Below are 17,178 nucleotides of genomic sequence, written 5' to 3' on the forward strand. Positions count from 1 at the left end.
TTTATTAAAATAAAAAATCCTTAAAAAATAATAGTGTTTATACAAAAAGTTAATTATAATTTATAAATGAATTTGGATGACATTAGAAAATTAAAAAAATTGTTTTAATTGAGTGAAAATTAAAAATAACAATTTGACGAATGCGCAAAATTTAAAAGATGACCTTGATTATTTATTCTGTTAAAATAGGTGATAAATAATAAATTAACAAATTAAATCCTTGGATAAAATTTCTTAATTTACACAACATGTGACTTATATTATTTACATTTGAATTAATGTTTACTTTTTTATTGTCTTGTAACTTGTAAGCATGGTTGATAAATGAGCGCACCAATCATTACATACTCAACAGGAGTAAGACATCATAGACACTCGGTGAACGAAAAAAAAGAAGAATGGCAATGGCATGACCGATGCACGATACATGAAAGGTGTGTTGTTATTTGTTAATACAAAAAGAAGACGTGGCAAACTACCTAGAAACTGAATGAAAGAGAAAAGGGGAAATAGTTTGTTGGTAGGGAATAGAGATTAGAAGAAGAAGGGTGTCATTGTTTGTTGTTGCAGAGGTTGGCAGCAGTGTGTGGAATCTGACCGTACTTTTTGGAAAACAGTATATAACTTGTACGTTTGGGTGGTTCTCCAAAACTTGTATCCACCGAAATCACAGCTCAGCCCCTTCCTCGTCCTTCTTCTTCTTTCTCTCTTTCTCTCTCTCTCTCTCTCCCCCTCTGTCTCTCCCTCTGTCTCTCTTCATTTCTTCAGTTACCTCACACCACCCTCCCACATTTCAATAATTCCCTCTCTTTTTTTTCTCCCTGCATCTTCTTCAGTACTACCTTAACGAGGTTCGTTTTTCTCTTATCTACATCAAATTCTGTTATCTTAAATTTGTCGTATTTACATATTGTATTGTATCGATTATGATTTATGATTGATTTGAAAATATGTTTGCTCCTACCTCCTAAATGTGCAGGATGGGAAGAGTTAAATTAAAGATAAAGAAATTGGAGAGCACCAGCAATCGCCAAGTGACTTATTCAAAGCGGAAAAGCGGAATCTTGAAGAAAGCAAAGGAATTGTCAATACTATGTGATATAGATATTGTTCTTCTCATGTTTTCTCCAACAGGAAAGCCTACATTGCTACAAGGAGAGCGCAGGTAATAATCATCATTGATACATTCGTTCTAAGATGGAATTTGTTGCTAGTGAATCCAAAATCTATTCCTAGAGGAAGTAAAAAGCAGAAACTGTACTGTGATATGCATTCATTTTTTCATAATTTTGGAGTTTATCGTTTCAAGAATCAGAGACAATCTTTGCATTTGCAATAGGTGCAAATCATATTTTATGAGGATGATGAGATATCGTAATATATTAGGTATTATTTCTTGAACAAGGAAGTATCGTCACGGGTAAAAACTAATGTCACATGCTCAATTGTAACTTCTATATGATAATCAATGAAGTGAATATTGTATGAGGGACGAAAAGGAAGTGTAGAAACAATGAGTTTTTTAGCTTCCAGATTCGAGTAAATCCGCGTGTTACTGTAATTCTTTTCAAGCTGGTGAATTCTTTATAGATGTTCATCTTTGAAGTTTTGAGATACCAAGAACATGGAAGAATCCCTACTTCTAAATTTAATGTTCCTATTTATAATTGAAATTCTTTCAAGCCAGGCCTAGAGCCACCCTGGAAGTTGGAACAGATATTGATATTTTTATGTGTGGTTGTAAGACTAGGCAGAAGCAACAGAATAAGAATAAGAGGTGTAAGAATAGGATTATAGAAGAAAGAGTAGAAGAGAGTGTGTATAAGAAACAGAGGAGCTGAAAGATATCAAGGTGATACCCTCCTAGTCTCTGATGTATTATTTAAAGAACAAAATCCTGAACAGTAGAGAACAAGGTTGCATTAGAAAGGCTACCACTCTCCTAAGGTCCTGCCCAGTCCAAATCCTTTCTGTTTTCCTATTGATTCCCTTCATCCCTCTTATATACATTCTCAATCCTCTCTCCTATAACAAAATTCATCTCTCTTTCTCTCTCTCTCTCTCTCACAAAATCCACACTAACTTTTCCATTCCAGCTGTCCAATTTGTTACATCAGCTGGTCCTGCTTTATATTTCATTTTCAACTCTCTAACTAACTTAACTGCCAATTTTTTCTCATTCTTCTTGTTTTCTTCACTTGGGTACTAAGGAACTTTCATATGTGTAAGATGCTACTTTGTTTTTATTTTTACAAAAGAAAAGCCTCGTTTTTATAATAATGGAATCGGTGTATTGATCTTTTAATATACATAGAACATGTCAGCTTGTAAGTATCTTGTTTATCGGAGGATATTATTATAAATTCATCTTTATAATGTTTAACATTCAAATGAAAAAGAGTAAATTCTTGTTGCATTATTAATGACGGTATATTGATGATGATTTACAGTAATATTGAGGAAGTCATTGCAAAATTTGCTCAACTTACCCCACAAGAAAGGGCCAAAAGGTTTGCCAAAACTTTCTGCTGAGGTTGTGTTTTTTCTATTTCATTTTTTGATTATATATGAACTAATCTTCTTTTTGCCATTTTATTTGAGCAGGAAATTGGAAAGTCTTGAAGTAAGACATTCTTTTCATCTCACATTTGTCTTTTCTATATATTGTGCATTTGATGCATCAGGTTCATATTTCGTGTTTCCTCTGAACTTTTATTAGTGATGCTGAACATTCTGGTTGTGTTTAAAATATAGGCACTAAAGAAAACCTTCAAGAAATTGGATCACGATGTAAAAATACAAGATTTCTTGGGTTCAAGGTAAGTTATTGTGATAGTTGAATTGTCACTTTTTTAAGAGCTTTTGATGGGTCTGACTTTGCTTCTTTTCCATCTTGCAGCAGTCAAACTGTGGAGGTACAATTTCTTCATAAACATCACAATGATCATTAAAATAGCTTCAGAAAATTTAAGTTGGAAGTTAAACAACAAAAATGTTCCACATGCAGGAATTAACTCATCAAGTAAGGCTTCTACAAACGCAGCTAACAGATGTACATCAGAGACTGAGGTGCAACTTTGGAGCTTTTGGTTGTTAAAGTATTTCTTTTTCTTCTTGATGTTATCTTATTGCTCTCTAACTGAATTATTGTTGATTTGACCTAGGCTTAGTTATTTGTGACCTGAGTCATTTTTCTGTGGATTAGTTATGCTAGTAAGTGATATGGTGACTAAAATATTATAAATTGATAAATAATCATACAAATGGATGTGTTATGTATTGAATAGCTTTTTAGTAATGATTAAGATAAATCCACCCACAGTCCATTTGTATCATGTCACGTTTTATACAGATCATTAAGTTGATTTATACTTTAGATTTTGTCACAATTTGACCACTATTTAGTATTTTGAACTGAAAATATATTGCTTTACTAGTTGACTTTTCTTGAAAGCCCCAGATTTTCTTTGTTAGCAGTTGGGTAGAGCTTGCTTAATAATTTGAATATTTCCCGTGGTTTAAATTTCCCCATACTTCTACCTTGACCTTCGATTTGCCAGCATTTAACATGATTGCGAAAGCCTCTTCTAACCCTATAAATCTCATGCATGCTCTTGGGTGATGAAAGTTTGAGGCCATCATATATTAATTTTATTTTACATTTGCAATTTTTTAGCTATTGGAATAATATTGACAAGATCAATAGCATAGAACACCTTAGGCAAATGGAAGAATCACTCAGGGAATCAATTAATCGAGTGTGTTTACAGAAGGTAAGATTTTGTTTGATGTGGTCTAGTCATATTATTTTGACATCTTCAAATTTCTGACATATTGATATTTTAGCATATATGCACGTCTTAGACTAACATTTTCACGTTAAATGAGTTGTGAAGTGGAGTTTATATTATAAATTATTTTTGTCTGCAGGAAAATTTGGGAAAGCACCAAATAATGTCTCTTGAATGTGCCAATCAGGTAGAAAATGTACTCTGTTCATATGTGAATACCATGTCCTTTCTTTGGGGATAAATCTTATTTGGGATATTGTTGCTTCGTAGTTACAGGATGGAATGACTTTACCCTTGATGATGGCTGGTCTGCAAGAAAACCAACCATTGTCTTGGCTTTTGAATAACGATAACCATCAGTTGATGTTGCCGAGCGAACCGAAATATCTGCAATATAGGTGGGTCAACTGCTATATAAAGCTTGAACTCTTAATTCTACCGAGCGTTGAGCAACTTATGTGCTAGCAAAATTGAATAACATTCCTTCTAAGAAAGCTTTACATTTCAATTTATTCACATGATCTAAAATATTCTCCTTAATTATCATGTTCTATTGTAATTATGATTTATCAAATATTTCCTTTTATTTGGTATGGATGGCCTTGTGCTTTATTTGCCAAACTAATTAACGAATTGTTTGTATAACATACAGCGATAATACCAATAGAGAAGCTGAGCGCTCAACTGATGTTTCGCTCCCTGGATATTCCAGTTACATTGCCAATAATGGCAAACTTGACAGCTCTCCCCAAGTCAATACCATAGGTCAGGCAGGCAGTGGCTTGAATGAGTTGAACGGCACTGCTTGCTTAAATATACAACGTTGTGAGCAATTTGCATACCCTCCTCCTCCTCCTCCTCCTCCAGATAATGAGGAAGTGAAACATCGCACGACAATGTATAATGAGAATGGCCATGATAAACTAAATACTTCAGATTACCAAGTTCATAATGGCTTTGATTTGCCAAGATCACTGTTTGAAAACGGACACCAGTTCTGGAATTCTGCTCCTGGGCCCTGTGGGGTTGCCATGTATAACGAGAATGGCTACCATAGGGTATGCAGTCCTTTTGATTTTCACCATGTTCCAGTTTTGGCTTTTGTTCTTCGGTTTTATTATAAACAAGATGGCTTGGATTGGCTTGAAACTAATTTCTATTCTTTTCATTCTTTTTGCAGTAATCGATTGACTCTGCCACCCCTACTAACTGATTGGCTTCTAACATTTTTATCCTTTGATGATGTTAACTTTGAAGGACTCCAGAAACCAGATTAGGTTGCATCTCCAACTATGAGGGTCAATGCACTTCATAAGGGTTGGTTGTGTTAGCTGTATATACTGTATGACTTAATAGGATGCAGTTTGTCCACATACAAATATTTTCTGTTATTTTTCACTTTTTGTTTACTGTTAGATTCTTGGAGTTGATGCAGTTATCCAAGCCATGAATGTAAAATATTGTAGAAAAATTAAATTGATTTACATTGAGTAATGAGTGCAGTTGTAACTACTAGTATTAGGAAACTGCTTCTTGAAGTCAAATGTTCATTACTAACCAAAGGACATGAGTATGATTTTAGAGCACACATCCAATTATCTATTTGCAACATTCACTCATGTCATTCAAGACTTAAGAAGCATTTTACATATGTAATTAGTAACTACCACAAAATGCTGAAAGAAGAATAAACTTACCCTGTTTTGTTATTAGAAAACATTATGCTTGTGTGATAGTGGATATATATTAAGGTATAGTCTATAGTGTATGCTAAAGTAGTATGCAAAAATACCTATGCTAATCAGAGAAAGGCACTGTGTTTGATAATTAGTTTAGAAGATTATTTTTCAAAATCACGATTACTTTCCTTATTTGAAAATAAATAAGATATTGTCTTTGTTTGAGGTCCAATATTTAGAGCATAACCAGTCCATTACCAAGTTATTGTTTAGATCAGGGTAAACAACAATGTTTTTCTGCCAAACTGCACCAAGAACTAGAATTTATGCAGTGTATCCAGAAACAAAGAAAAGATAATCTATCACAGAACACTAGTTAAGGAATTAAAGCTGATAACTAGCTAAGATAAACATTGCAGCAAAAATGCTTCTTATTATATATATTCTATTGATCTTTATTCTTGTTATTCTTGGCTAAGCTCAAAAATCATGCTTCAAACTTGACTAAACCTCCCAATAGACCAAAAAAATAAGATAAAATGGCCGGTGATAATCTGCCCACTACCTTTAGAAAGCAGCGCATAACTCTTATTGTAATACAATCCAAATGATAAGGAACAATTTAAAATAATCCCCTCCCATTTTCTCTTAATGACTTACTCCTATATTCGCTTTACTCTGCATTATAAATTTATCCTACTGAATATCAACCATAAATGGTAATATAGTACTAATTGTATGAGAAATAAGGATCTATGTTATTGTGTCTCCTAAGGGAATTGTTGGCCTGTGAAGGTCTGGCCAAAGGACCAACCAGGAGGGGCAACATCACTGGAGACAACGGTGCGGCCGTCGCTGGCGGTGACCTTAAAGGAGAGGCTTTGTCCATTGAGGTAAGAATTGCTCTGCCAGTTCTGACCCCAGTTCCTGGACATTGGTTGCCAACCGGTTCTTGAGCCTTTGATGGAAACCGCGGTAACGTCGCCCGCACCCCCAACATTGGTGATTAGGACTAGGTTGAAGTAAGAATGGCCATTGATGGTGAATCTGATGCCTCCTTTCCTTTGGCATGGGACCCTGCTCTTATCACAAAAGGAACCTAAATTTACTTGACACACTAATTAATTCTAACAAAATCTTTTGAAGAAAAATATCACCATGGCGTTGTTCTGCAATCATATAATAACAACAAATGATAGATTATGCAAAAAGAATTACCTTCTATAAGCTACAGAGACTATGCCAGCTCTGTATTGAGCAATTTGTTGGAAGACAGGTTGAGAGAGATCAAAGTGTTGAAGGGGAGGGTTGCACCAACCGCCGTTATCGCTTGGGAGGGCATTGTTTGGAGGACAGAAATTGGTGGCAGTGACCACAACTGAGCCAGGGAGGCACCAGCTTTGATCACTCACACACTTCACCTCAAAACATGCCCCACAGCTCATGCCATTGTTGAACAATGCACTGCTCAAAGCGGCTGTTTCAGTCCCATATCCTTGCCTAATCAGGTTTCCATATCCACAAGCTCCACCTAAAATCAACCACAAAACAATACAAATTCAAGATTTTGTTCTTATTCTCACACTTTAAATTTTCTGCATGCGACCAATGCTTAATATTGAGAAAAACTAATATTTCAAGGATGACTGAAGATATGGTTCAGACTATATATATAATAATGAGAAAGTCCATGAGCCAGCACTTTTATTAGAGAGGAGTGCTAGGGACAACATTTTTGTTAAATTCTGGCCAACACTTAACCATCAAAAGGAAATTGAATGATTTTATACCATTATATGCAATCTCACACCATTAGAAACATTATTGATGGCTAAAAACTACAAAATCTGCTGGCCTCCTAGATTTTCTCTCTATTAAAATCTGGTAAGGATTTAATCAGTAAAAAAATGAGTAATTTTATACATTAGATGTAATTTCACACTATTAAAACATTAATGATAATTAATTAATGACTACAAATTACAAAATCTGTCGCTTGCTAACACTCCTCATACTTAATTTCTAATAGCATCAATTATTAAGTGAAAGAAAAAGTGTTATTTATCTAGAAGATTAAAAATATATTTGTAATTTGTTAAAGATATATTTATACAAGTGCTTTTTTCTCTCGACTTAAATTTATAAGATAAGTAGTTTTATGATATAGTATTAAATTTTATATGACAAAAAAATTTAAAATTAGTTTCTTATTATCCAAAAATAAATTAATAAATATAAAGCAAATAAAAAAAAGTAAAAGAATGTCTATATAAAATTCACATAAATTGAAAAAAAATTATTTAAACAAAATTCTTATGTAAAAGATATATTAGAGATATAATTATTTATGTATTTTTTTAATTTGCTTAAATTTTTATAAAAAGTAGTTTCATGATAATATTAGATATTGAAGTAAAGAAAGTACATACCTCGAATTGAGTATATTTAGAAATATATTGTGAAATCACTTTTACATTGTAAAAATTTCAAAATTCAGTTGATTTTGAAAATCTTTTATTGTAGGTGTGATTCCCCTCTCTTATTATTGAAATGAAAGAATAATTTGTCTAGCAATTTAATTAGTCAAATCAACCTTAAACCTTGTCATATATATTATAACTCATATAACCATAATAAAAATTAAAAAAATAGGAGACGTACATACCCATTGTGGCAGAGGCATCACCCCCTCCATAGAAGGTTGCATGGGCATCCAACCAACTATTACCATTAGCATCATTCCCATGAACACCTATTCCTACTAATGAAATAAACCCCATCAACACAACTCCCAAAAATCCCATCTTTCATGCAGCAGTTAATCACAATATGTAAAGTTAATGGAGTGAAGAATAAATGGAACTATGGAAGAAGAATGCAAAAGGTAGTGGAATAAATAGATGCTGCATTGTGGCCAAATAGTAATAACTGTGTCAAGTGTGGGGACTCTCATCTTGCCAAGTGTTGATGTTCTATTTTTCTAAGCTGAGACAGCCAGACAGCTCAAATTTTCCTTAAACCACGTGGTTTTCATCATTTTCTTTCTTTCTTTGTTTTGTTTTGAGTTAAAGAGTGCATAATTTAATTTGCTCTTGTATGTGGTAGTGAAAACTGTCACTGTCTCAAGAGGGGCAAAGCGCCCTCGCCACACAATATTGTTACCAAAATTTGGTGAATTTGTTACCCAACTATGCATAGTGAGTGGAATTTGAACCCCTTCTTTTATTCCTGAAACGCTTGAGTCTATATTTAAGCATGCACCATTGTGAAATAGATTGCATGGTTTAGAATCATAGGAATGAAATTAATCAAGTAAATGATTATATATATTGCGTTAGAAGTTATAGAGGTGGACACGAGGAAAAACACAAGCAGCTAGCTCCTCTCAAGTCTCAACTCTCAATCAATACTAGCTAGTACATACTACACACTTTGCATGGCAGGTAGCAAGCTTATTTCAAATTTAAATAGTATTACCACCATGCTTTGATTTGGAACATCAATCAAATTGGGTCCAATCTTCTACTAACAAGTTCAATCATGTGGGGTGAGGCGGTGGTTGATTGATAATAACTCTACCAACAAAAGTTAAATTAGAGGACCATCACGACCACTCTCATTTATTACATTTCATTCCATTAAATTTATGCTAACGTGAAGTTTACTAAGTTGAAATTACCTACAAATAATTAAACCCCGGATAGTTGAACTAAATGAAACCTCATGCATACAGTACTTAGTAGTTTCATGTGGGAAAATTATTAAAATATTGGCAACTACGTACTAAGCTAGTTTAACCGAACCATATGAGTTGTAAACTTGTAATTTTAAATTTAATTGTAGTAGTTTGAGTTTGTACCTTTGCAGCAAAATTTAAAGTCCTGTTTCGTTTTCGATTCTCTTCTTCTAATGAGTACTCACTACTCATCAGCAACTAACACTTGTTTCCATATTTACGGCAATTATATTCTTGTTTCCATTGGATCTTAGAGCATAGTGCATATATATATATATATAGCTCCCTTTCGGTATATAAAACAAAGAAGCATGTCATGGTATGGTTCTGATTTCTGAATCGAAAAATTATGGAACAAAAATATAAAATAGTCGCTTCTTTTGTTAATTATAATAATTAATGGAATGGAGATGCGGGATATCGATCCCCGTACCTCTCGCATGCTAAGCGAGCGCTCTACCATCTGAGCTACATCCCCATTTTAATTATTAATCCAAAATAAAATATTATTTTTTCATATGTAATACGCTAGTACGCATACACTTCAATACTTCATAATTTCATATATAGTTGACAGCACATGAACAGAAACAAAGACAGGTCATATATCTATCCAGCTATGCACCGATGTGAATGTGGTACAAAACATGGAAAAAGAAAAAGAAGCAACCACTTGAATTTCCCATTGAACTCATCAACATATATTAAACATAATATGTAGATCTATTTCCACCGTCACTTCCAACTCTTGAAGGATATCTTCCCTGTTTCAAGTTTGGTGAGTCAATCATTATTCTGATCTTCCGAATGAAGACATTCACAAACACTGTACAACTTCTTTTTCTTTACTTGCCTCTAGAACAATTCAATCCTTGTTTGCACATGTGGCTATTATATCTTTACTGCATTTAACGGTGCTTCTTGTTGTATTCCAATCCAACACAAACACACATATTGTCTTAATCAGAATATCTAGCAATATATTCGTACGTACTTTTACAAAACTCATAACAATCATACTTCGACACATACGTACTTCATGACAGTGAACATATTATCTGATATAAAAGTTATTCTTAGCTTGTATATATATATATATATACACTGTACAAGTCTGGTACGGGTTGTGAAATGGATCGGAGACTTGTGAGTCGAGACGGTCGCCGGAATGTTTGGCTGGAGCAACGGGGGGTGGTACTTGCAAAGACACTCCGACACTCAAGTTAGAATGGATCTAAGAGGTATGAGGTGAGTGGAATGGGTGACGTACCTGAGAAGGCCTCGGACTCCCCTTTATATAAGTGATGGTAGCTATCTTATCTTATCTTATTTGGCCAAGATAAGGGAGGTATTTGGACTTGAATGTCGGTGATAAAGTCTAGTGGGCCGATTTGGGCCTTCCAGAAGGAGGAAGCGGGCCGAACCCGAGTTGCCAGGTTAGGGGCCGCTCTGGGTGTGTGGGATCCGGAGGTGTTGGATCCGTAACAGTTACCCCCGCAGCGGGAGAGCAAGCGAGGTCAGTCTTCGTCGCTGGAGGACATGGGCTTTGCCGTTTATGGCTTTGTTTGGTGCTTACCCTGGCGGGGTTTAGCGTCCGGGAGGTCGTTTGGAGGGAGACCAGCGAAATGGGTCTGCGGGAGCGGGCGTTCCTCTGGAGTTGTTATTTTCCAGAGTGCGTGTTAGCTTGGCCCTTTCGTATTCCTATGCCTGTTGTGCTTTCCGAGGAGTTGTGTCAGTTACGCTTTTTGTGGGTGCATTTATTGTGAAGGGATGTTTGGTTTGTTTTTCCATTTTTGTCCTTACGCCTTTGTTGGTTCGTTGGGGTTTTTTCGGTTTTGGTGCCTCTCACAACTGTTTTGTTTTTCATCCTTCTCTTTTCCCTCATTTGCTTCATTCTTTTTACTTACTTCTGCATTTTCTCTGCTTCCTCTACTTCTTTCTTCCCTGGTGCATTTTTGGCTCCGCGCTCTGCGCCGTTTCCTACTTCAACTCCTCATTTTTCACTTCTACTTTAGTTTTTTTCAGGTTGGTGTTCTTCTTCTTTGCTTTCATTATCTCTGTTTTTATTTTGCTTGCACGCGCTGGAGTTGTCGTTTCTTTTCCTTTGCTTTTTGGGTTTGGGATAGGGCTAGCGGTGTTTATTTTGGGGATGTGAGCACCACTGTTTGTAGGCGTAGCTTGTGGTAGATGGTGGTATTTTTCGTTTTCTCTTCCGTTTCTCGCCCTGTAGCTTTAGTGGGCTGATGGTGGTGCTCCTCCTGTTTTAAGTATGTCTGGCAGTAAAAGGAGGGATGAGGGTGTGGGTGCTCCGATAGCTCCGGCCAGGGGCGTCTCCTCTCGGTATTCCTGGGTGACCAGTGATGTTTGGGGGGTGCCGTCTTGGATGACGGATGCGGATCTTCAGAGGCTCCGTGACCAAGGGGTGGTATGCGGGGGTGGCGACGTCGAGCGTCAGTATGAGCTCGCCCTCCCTGATGCTAATGAGAGTGTTTGTTACTTGAATCTCGACTCGCCGACCGTTCCGGACTGGATGTAGGTCTATGAGTCGATGTTTACTCGGCTTGGCGTGCATCTCCCTTTTTCGCCCTTCCTATTTCAACACCAATGTTTAATTTTTCTTGATAAATTAGTTGTTACATTTGCATGTTTGATTGCATGTTTGTTGATTTTGTGCATGTTCTTCTACCACTACTTGGTTGGAGTGATAAATTCTTTTTCAAGACCCTTTTTATAGCATTTCACTAATTTAAATTAAAACTTTTTTGTTAAACTTGTTTGAAGATTTTAATTTGGAACATGGTTTTTGAGCTAAGAACATACAACCTGTGAGATTTTGAGTTTAATTATATGGTTACATTATTTAACCATGATTTTTATTCTTGTGTGTTTTCTTCTCTATGATTGCAATCTATGGTTTGTTCCATTCTATATGTCCATTGTTTAGTGTATTTGCATGCATACATGTGATTGAGGCCATTAATTGTTATTAGCTCACTTATCCCAAATAGCCTACCATTTCAATTACTTGTTTTCCACTTTGAGCCTTTTAACCTCCATTTGTTCTTTATATTACCACATCACTAGCCTTAAGCGGAAAAATAATTAATTACCCCAATTGAATCTTTGGTTAGCTTAAGATAGAGATTGTGTATCAATTAAGTGTGGAAAATTGTGAAAACTTGGGTTGATGAAAATGTGTTGACAAAAATATTGGGAATTTGGGTGCATACTCATGTGAGACTAGAAAAACCATATGCATTGATATGTTATGTTTTCTTTCATGTTAAAAAAAAAATTTACAATATAAATAAATAAATAGGGGACAAAATTACCCCAATATTAAGTTTAATAAAAGATCAATGCATATATGGTGAAATTAAGGAAAACTTGATACATGAGTATGTGAAATATATAAAAGTGAGATTATGGATAGTTAGGAATAAATTCATATATATAGAGTGTGTGTATGTTAGGTGAGAACTTAGGTTAGTCAAAGATTCATATTATAGCTCACTTGGCCATACCTATAGCCTCACCCTTATCTTAGCCCCATTACAACCTTGAAAAGACCTCATGATGTTTGTAGTTGTACATTAAATATTTGTTGATTGGTTAGATGAAGAACAAAGTTTTAGAAAGCATGACTAGAGGAGATTAGAGTGAATTAACCCTAGACACTTGAGCGATTAGAGTGCATATACACTTCCAGTGAGGGTTCAATGCTTGATTCTATGTTCCCTGCTTTCATGAGCTATCTTCCTACAAGTTTACTTGTCTTTTATTGTGTGACATCAATTGTGACATCAATTGTCCATTGCTCCCACTTAGTTAACCTCTAACTATGAAGAAAAGTCAAGTGGATGAATCAATTTGATTCCTCAAGTCCTAGTCAACTCTTAAGGAAAGACTAGCTTTAGAGGGATCCAAATCAATTAGCAACTTTCAATTATCAATCAACAAAGGAGTTTGATAACTCAAGAGTCTCCAATTACTCAACCAAAGCCAAAAGGAGAGAAATCTATACTAAAATCCAACCAAGCATTTTATCAAGCACTTGAAAAGCATAACATAAAAACATAGAAATTAATAAGAGATAATAAATCTAAACAACCAATAATTGCAAGCATCAATAATAACAAATAAAGCAAGAAGCAATAAACATGAAATACCTCAAATTGCATTAAATAGGAAATTGAATCTAACATGAAGGGTTCATAAATTAAATTGGGAAAATAAATAAGCCAACAAGAGAAATAGATAAACTAAAGTTCTAGAACTAATAAGAGTAGAAGAAAACTAAATTAAAGTAAAATAGAAATCTGAAATTGAGAAAAATTAAAGCTAAGAACCCTAAAACCTAGAGAGAGGAGAGAGCATCTCTCTCTATAAAACTACATCTAAAACCTAAAATTATGTGAATGAAAAGTTGTGTGAATGAATGAATGATTCCCCCACCCTGCAGCCTCTAATCTGTGTTTTCTGGGCCAAAAATCAGCTCAAAATCGCCCTCAACGTTTTCTGCAATTTCTGCACGTGGCGCACGTCACGCGTACGCGTACGTCACACGTACGCGCCAATGGTCTTCTGCGCGTGTCACGCGTACGCGTACATCATACGTGCGCATCACCTAACTGCATGGCAACTATGGCAAATTGCATATCATTTTGAAGCCCCGGATGTTAGCTTTTCAACGCAACTAGAACCGCCTCATTTGGACCTCTGTAGCTCAAGTTATGATCGATTTAGTATGAAGAGGTCAGGCTTGACAACTTAGCAATTCTTTCAATTTTTTGTATTCCTTCCACTTTTGCATGCTTCCTTTCTATTCTCTAAGCCATTCCTGCCCTATAAACCCTGAAATCACTTAACACACATATCACGGCATCGGATGGTAATAAGAGAGGATTAAACATAGCAAATTTAAGGCCAAATAAGCATGTTTTCAATCACAGCACAAAATTAGGAAGGAAAATGTAAAACATGCGAATTTTATGAATAAGTGTGAGAATAGTGGATAAAATCCACTCAATTTTGCACAAGATAAACCATAAAATATTGGTTTATCAATAGGCTATGATCAGATTTCGACTGCAAGTAATCATGCTCAAGGAGAACAGACTTGAGCTTGTTGTTCCACTGCCAGCTGACTTGTTTGAGTCCATATAGGGACTTGTTTAACTTGAAAACAGACTTTGGGGGTACATTCAAGCCTTGGAAAACTTGCATATAAACTTCTTCCTCCAAATCACCATGTAAGAAGGCTGTATTAACATCGATTTACTTTAAAAACCAACCTTTTGCAGCAGCTAAAGCAAGGACAACTCGTAGAGTATTGAGCTTTAAGACTGGACTGAAAGTGTTCAGATAATTAATTCTCGGAACTTGTGTGAATCGCTTTGCCACTAACTTGGCTTTGTACCTATCAATGGTGCCATCTGGATTATGTTTAAGTTTGAAGATCCACTTATAGCCAATAGCTTTCTTGTGTGGTGGAAGAGTTGTAAAGTGCCAAGTTTGGAGATGCTGCAGTGCATTTAATTCTTCTTCAATAGCTTTCCTCCAGTTCGCATCAGATACAGCTTCCTCATAGTGCTTGGGTTCTTTGTCGGTGGAGATGGCCAAAGAGAATGCCTTATGTGATGGTGAAAGTGCATGGTAGGATAAAAACTGTGAGATGGGATATTTTTTGAGTGAAGTTGTAGAGATGCTCATACACTAAAAATCTGATAGGTATGATGGTTGTTTCTTTTCTATGGTGAATCTTCGAAGAGAAATGATATGTGAAGCCTGCTTATCTAAATGAGATGCTGATGCATGGCCAGTGGTGTTAGAGCTAGCTGAAGTGGATTCAGCCATAGTGTGTGTGAGAGATGGAGTGTTTGACGTGGAGGTAGCCGGTGTAGCTGGTGTGTGCGGGTGTGTTGTGCTGCTGGGAGTGTGTGAATGCACGATGCTATCTTGTGCATTTGGGGGAAAAGTAAATTGTATCGGAGGGCTCTCAAAATGATAAGTGAATGGGTCATGTATTGCAAATGTTGTTTGATCACTTGTAATTTTTTATGAGTGTTGTTGTGTGCATGAGGTGTGAAAGAAAAATAAACTTTCATAAAATTTTACATCTCTTGAAAGAAACATTTGATTTGAAATCATTCTAAAAGCACGAATCCTTTGGTGTCTTCCCTGAATCCCAAGAAGGCACACCTCCTTACCTTGGGATCCAGTTTCTTTCTACCAGCAGAGACAGTGATGGCATATGCCAAACATCCAAACACTTTCAAATCTGAAATTGAAGATAAGGTTTAATACAAAACTTGATAAGGTGTTTAATTATCTAAGAATGTAGAGGGAATGACATTTATTAGGTGAATTACATGTTTTATGACATAATTCCAGTAACAATGTGGCAAGTTTGACTAAAAATTAGGGCTCTAGTTACTGCACGAATGTGTTGATATTTTCTCTCAACAATTCTATTTTGTTGAGGGGTTTCAACACATGTCCTTTGATGAATGATGCCAGTTGAAGCATAGAATGTAGACATGATAAATTCTGGCCCATTGTCACTGCGAATTGCTTTAACAGTTTCACCAAATTAAGTTTTAGCCAAATTGACAAAAGATTGTAACAAATATGAAGACTTTTGATTTGGCTTTCATGAAATAAACCCAAGTATACCTTGATTTATCATCGACAATAGTCAAAAAATATTTGTGACCCTCAATTGAGGGAGTTGAGAGAGGACCCCATATGTCAACATGAATTAGTTCAAAACAATGTTCTGAAATTTTATTACTTGCTAGAAAAGGGAGTTTTCTTTGCTTTGCTAAATGACAAGCGTTACAAGGTACATCAACATTATTACAATTAATGAAATTGTAGTTCCTTTTTATTGTGTTCATGTTACGTAAGGATGGATGTCCCAATCTAAGATGCCAGGTGTTATTATCGGATGACTTTTGAATATTTGTGATGCATGATTGTGTGAGGTTTAACTAATCTGTATTCAGTGTATAAAGACCTGCAGCAACCTCAGCTTTGCCAATCATCCTCTTGGAGTTGCAGTCCTGAATCTCACACAATTTTTCAGAAAATCTCATAGTGCAATGCAGGGATGCAATGAATTTTGAAACTGAAATAAGCTTGAAATTGAAGGATGGTATATACAATGCATTGACAAGATACAATTTTTCAGAGAAAACAATAGTTCCAATTGTATTTCTTGTGGTGTAAGAACCGTTTGACAATTTTACAAGAATTGGATCTATTTGATAATAGGTTTTAAAATCTTCAAGCGCATATGACACATGATTTGTAGCCCCAGTGTCAATTACCCAAGAAGTGCACTTTTTGTTTGAAATCCTTAAATCTGTCACATTGGTTTTAAAATGCAATATGTGTACCAAATTACCTTGATGAGGTTGTGACTATGGTAATGTCACAATTTGATTTGCACTATGGATATTCTTTACTTCCTGCTTGTGTAGTAAAGCTAGTAAAGCCTCTTTTTGTTCTGTAGTAAATCCAAAATTGACATTCTCAATCTCTCCCAACTGTGAACTGAGTTGTTCATTTTCTATCTCAATGTCTGATGTGGTCATGGCATTTACAGCAGCTTCTCCACCATACTTTTGCCTTAAGTGTGGTGGAAGGCCATGCTTCTTATAGCATGTTTCAACAGTGTACCCCAACTTTTCACAATATAAGCAATGTAGTTTGCCTTTGCCCCCTCCCCTTGCACTAGCTTGATACCTACCTCCTCTACCTCTACCTCTCCCTCTACCTTGATTATAGACTGTAGTGTTTGAGTTAAAAGTAGAATATGCGAGCAACTTTGGGTCTGAGATAGGTTCAAGGCTGTGATTCTACCTTTCTTGCTGTGTGAGTAGTGAAAACACATTGTTGATGCCAGGGAGTGGATCCATTAACATGATTTGGGACCTTACGCATGAGTATTGGTCATTCAATCCTCTTA

At 35.7% G+C, this 17,178-nt stretch overlaps 2 protein-coding genes and 1 non-coding gene across 4 annotated transcripts; 1 reads left to right on the top strand and 2 right to left on the bottom strand.

Annotated features, from left to right (window-relative positions):
- The first annotated feature begins 366 nt into the window (after window positions 1-366).
- Window positions 367-5,400, top strand: LOC107633054 (agamous-like MADS-box protein AGL65). Of its 2 annotated transcripts, none has more exons than XM_088501712.1 (12): window positions 367-851; window positions 980-1,165; window positions 2,451-2,510; window positions 2,605-2,623; window positions 2,755-2,819; window positions 2,900-2,915; window positions 3,008-3,069; window positions 3,677-3,773; window positions 3,931-3,978; window positions 4,062-4,189; window positions 4,444-4,849; window positions 4,972-5,400. In XM_088501712.1, the coding sequence occupies exons 2-12, from the start codon at window positions 981-983 to the stop codon at window positions 4,972-4,974; spliced, it is 1,089 nt and encodes a 362-aa protein (XP_088357838.1). In that variant the 5' UTR covers window positions 367-851; window position 980; the 3' UTR covers window positions 4,975-5,400. The 2 variants fall into 2 exon arrangements, with proteins under 2 accessions (XP_088357838.1, XP_088357839.1); XM_088501713.1 differs by having other exon boundaries at window positions 4,068-4,189.
- A 483-nt stretch (window positions 5,401-5,883) lies between these two features.
- Window positions 5,884-8,348, bottom strand: LOC107633040 (expansin-A15). Its single transcript, XM_016336677.3, has 3 exons — window positions 8,136-8,348; window positions 6,689-7,001; window positions 5,884-6,547 (listed from the first exon to the last, which is right to left on the bottom strand). Exons 1-3 carry the CDS (start codon window positions 8,272-8,274, stop codon window positions 6,241-6,243), a joined length of 759 nt encoding a protein of 252 aa, XP_016192163.1. The 5' UTR covers window positions 8,275-8,348; the 3' UTR covers window positions 5,884-6,240.
- A 1,263-nt stretch (window positions 8,349-9,611) lies between these two features.
- TRNAA-AGC (transfer RNA alanine (anticodon AGC)) lies at window positions 9,612-9,684 on the bottom strand. Its single transcript has one exon. It is a non-coding gene; the product is annotated as a tRNA-Ala (tRNA).
- Window positions 9,685-17,178: the final 7,494 nt, after the last annotated feature.

This window comes from Arachis ipaensis, chromosome B1 (genome assembly GCF_059453495.1).
Source record: "Arachis ipaensis isolate K30076 ecotype BB chromosome B1, ASM5945349v1, whole genome shotgun sequence".
In the NCBI taxonomy this organism is placed as follows: domain Eukaryota; kingdom Viridiplantae; phylum Streptophyta; class Magnoliopsida; order Fabales; family Fabaceae; genus Arachis; species Arachis ipaensis.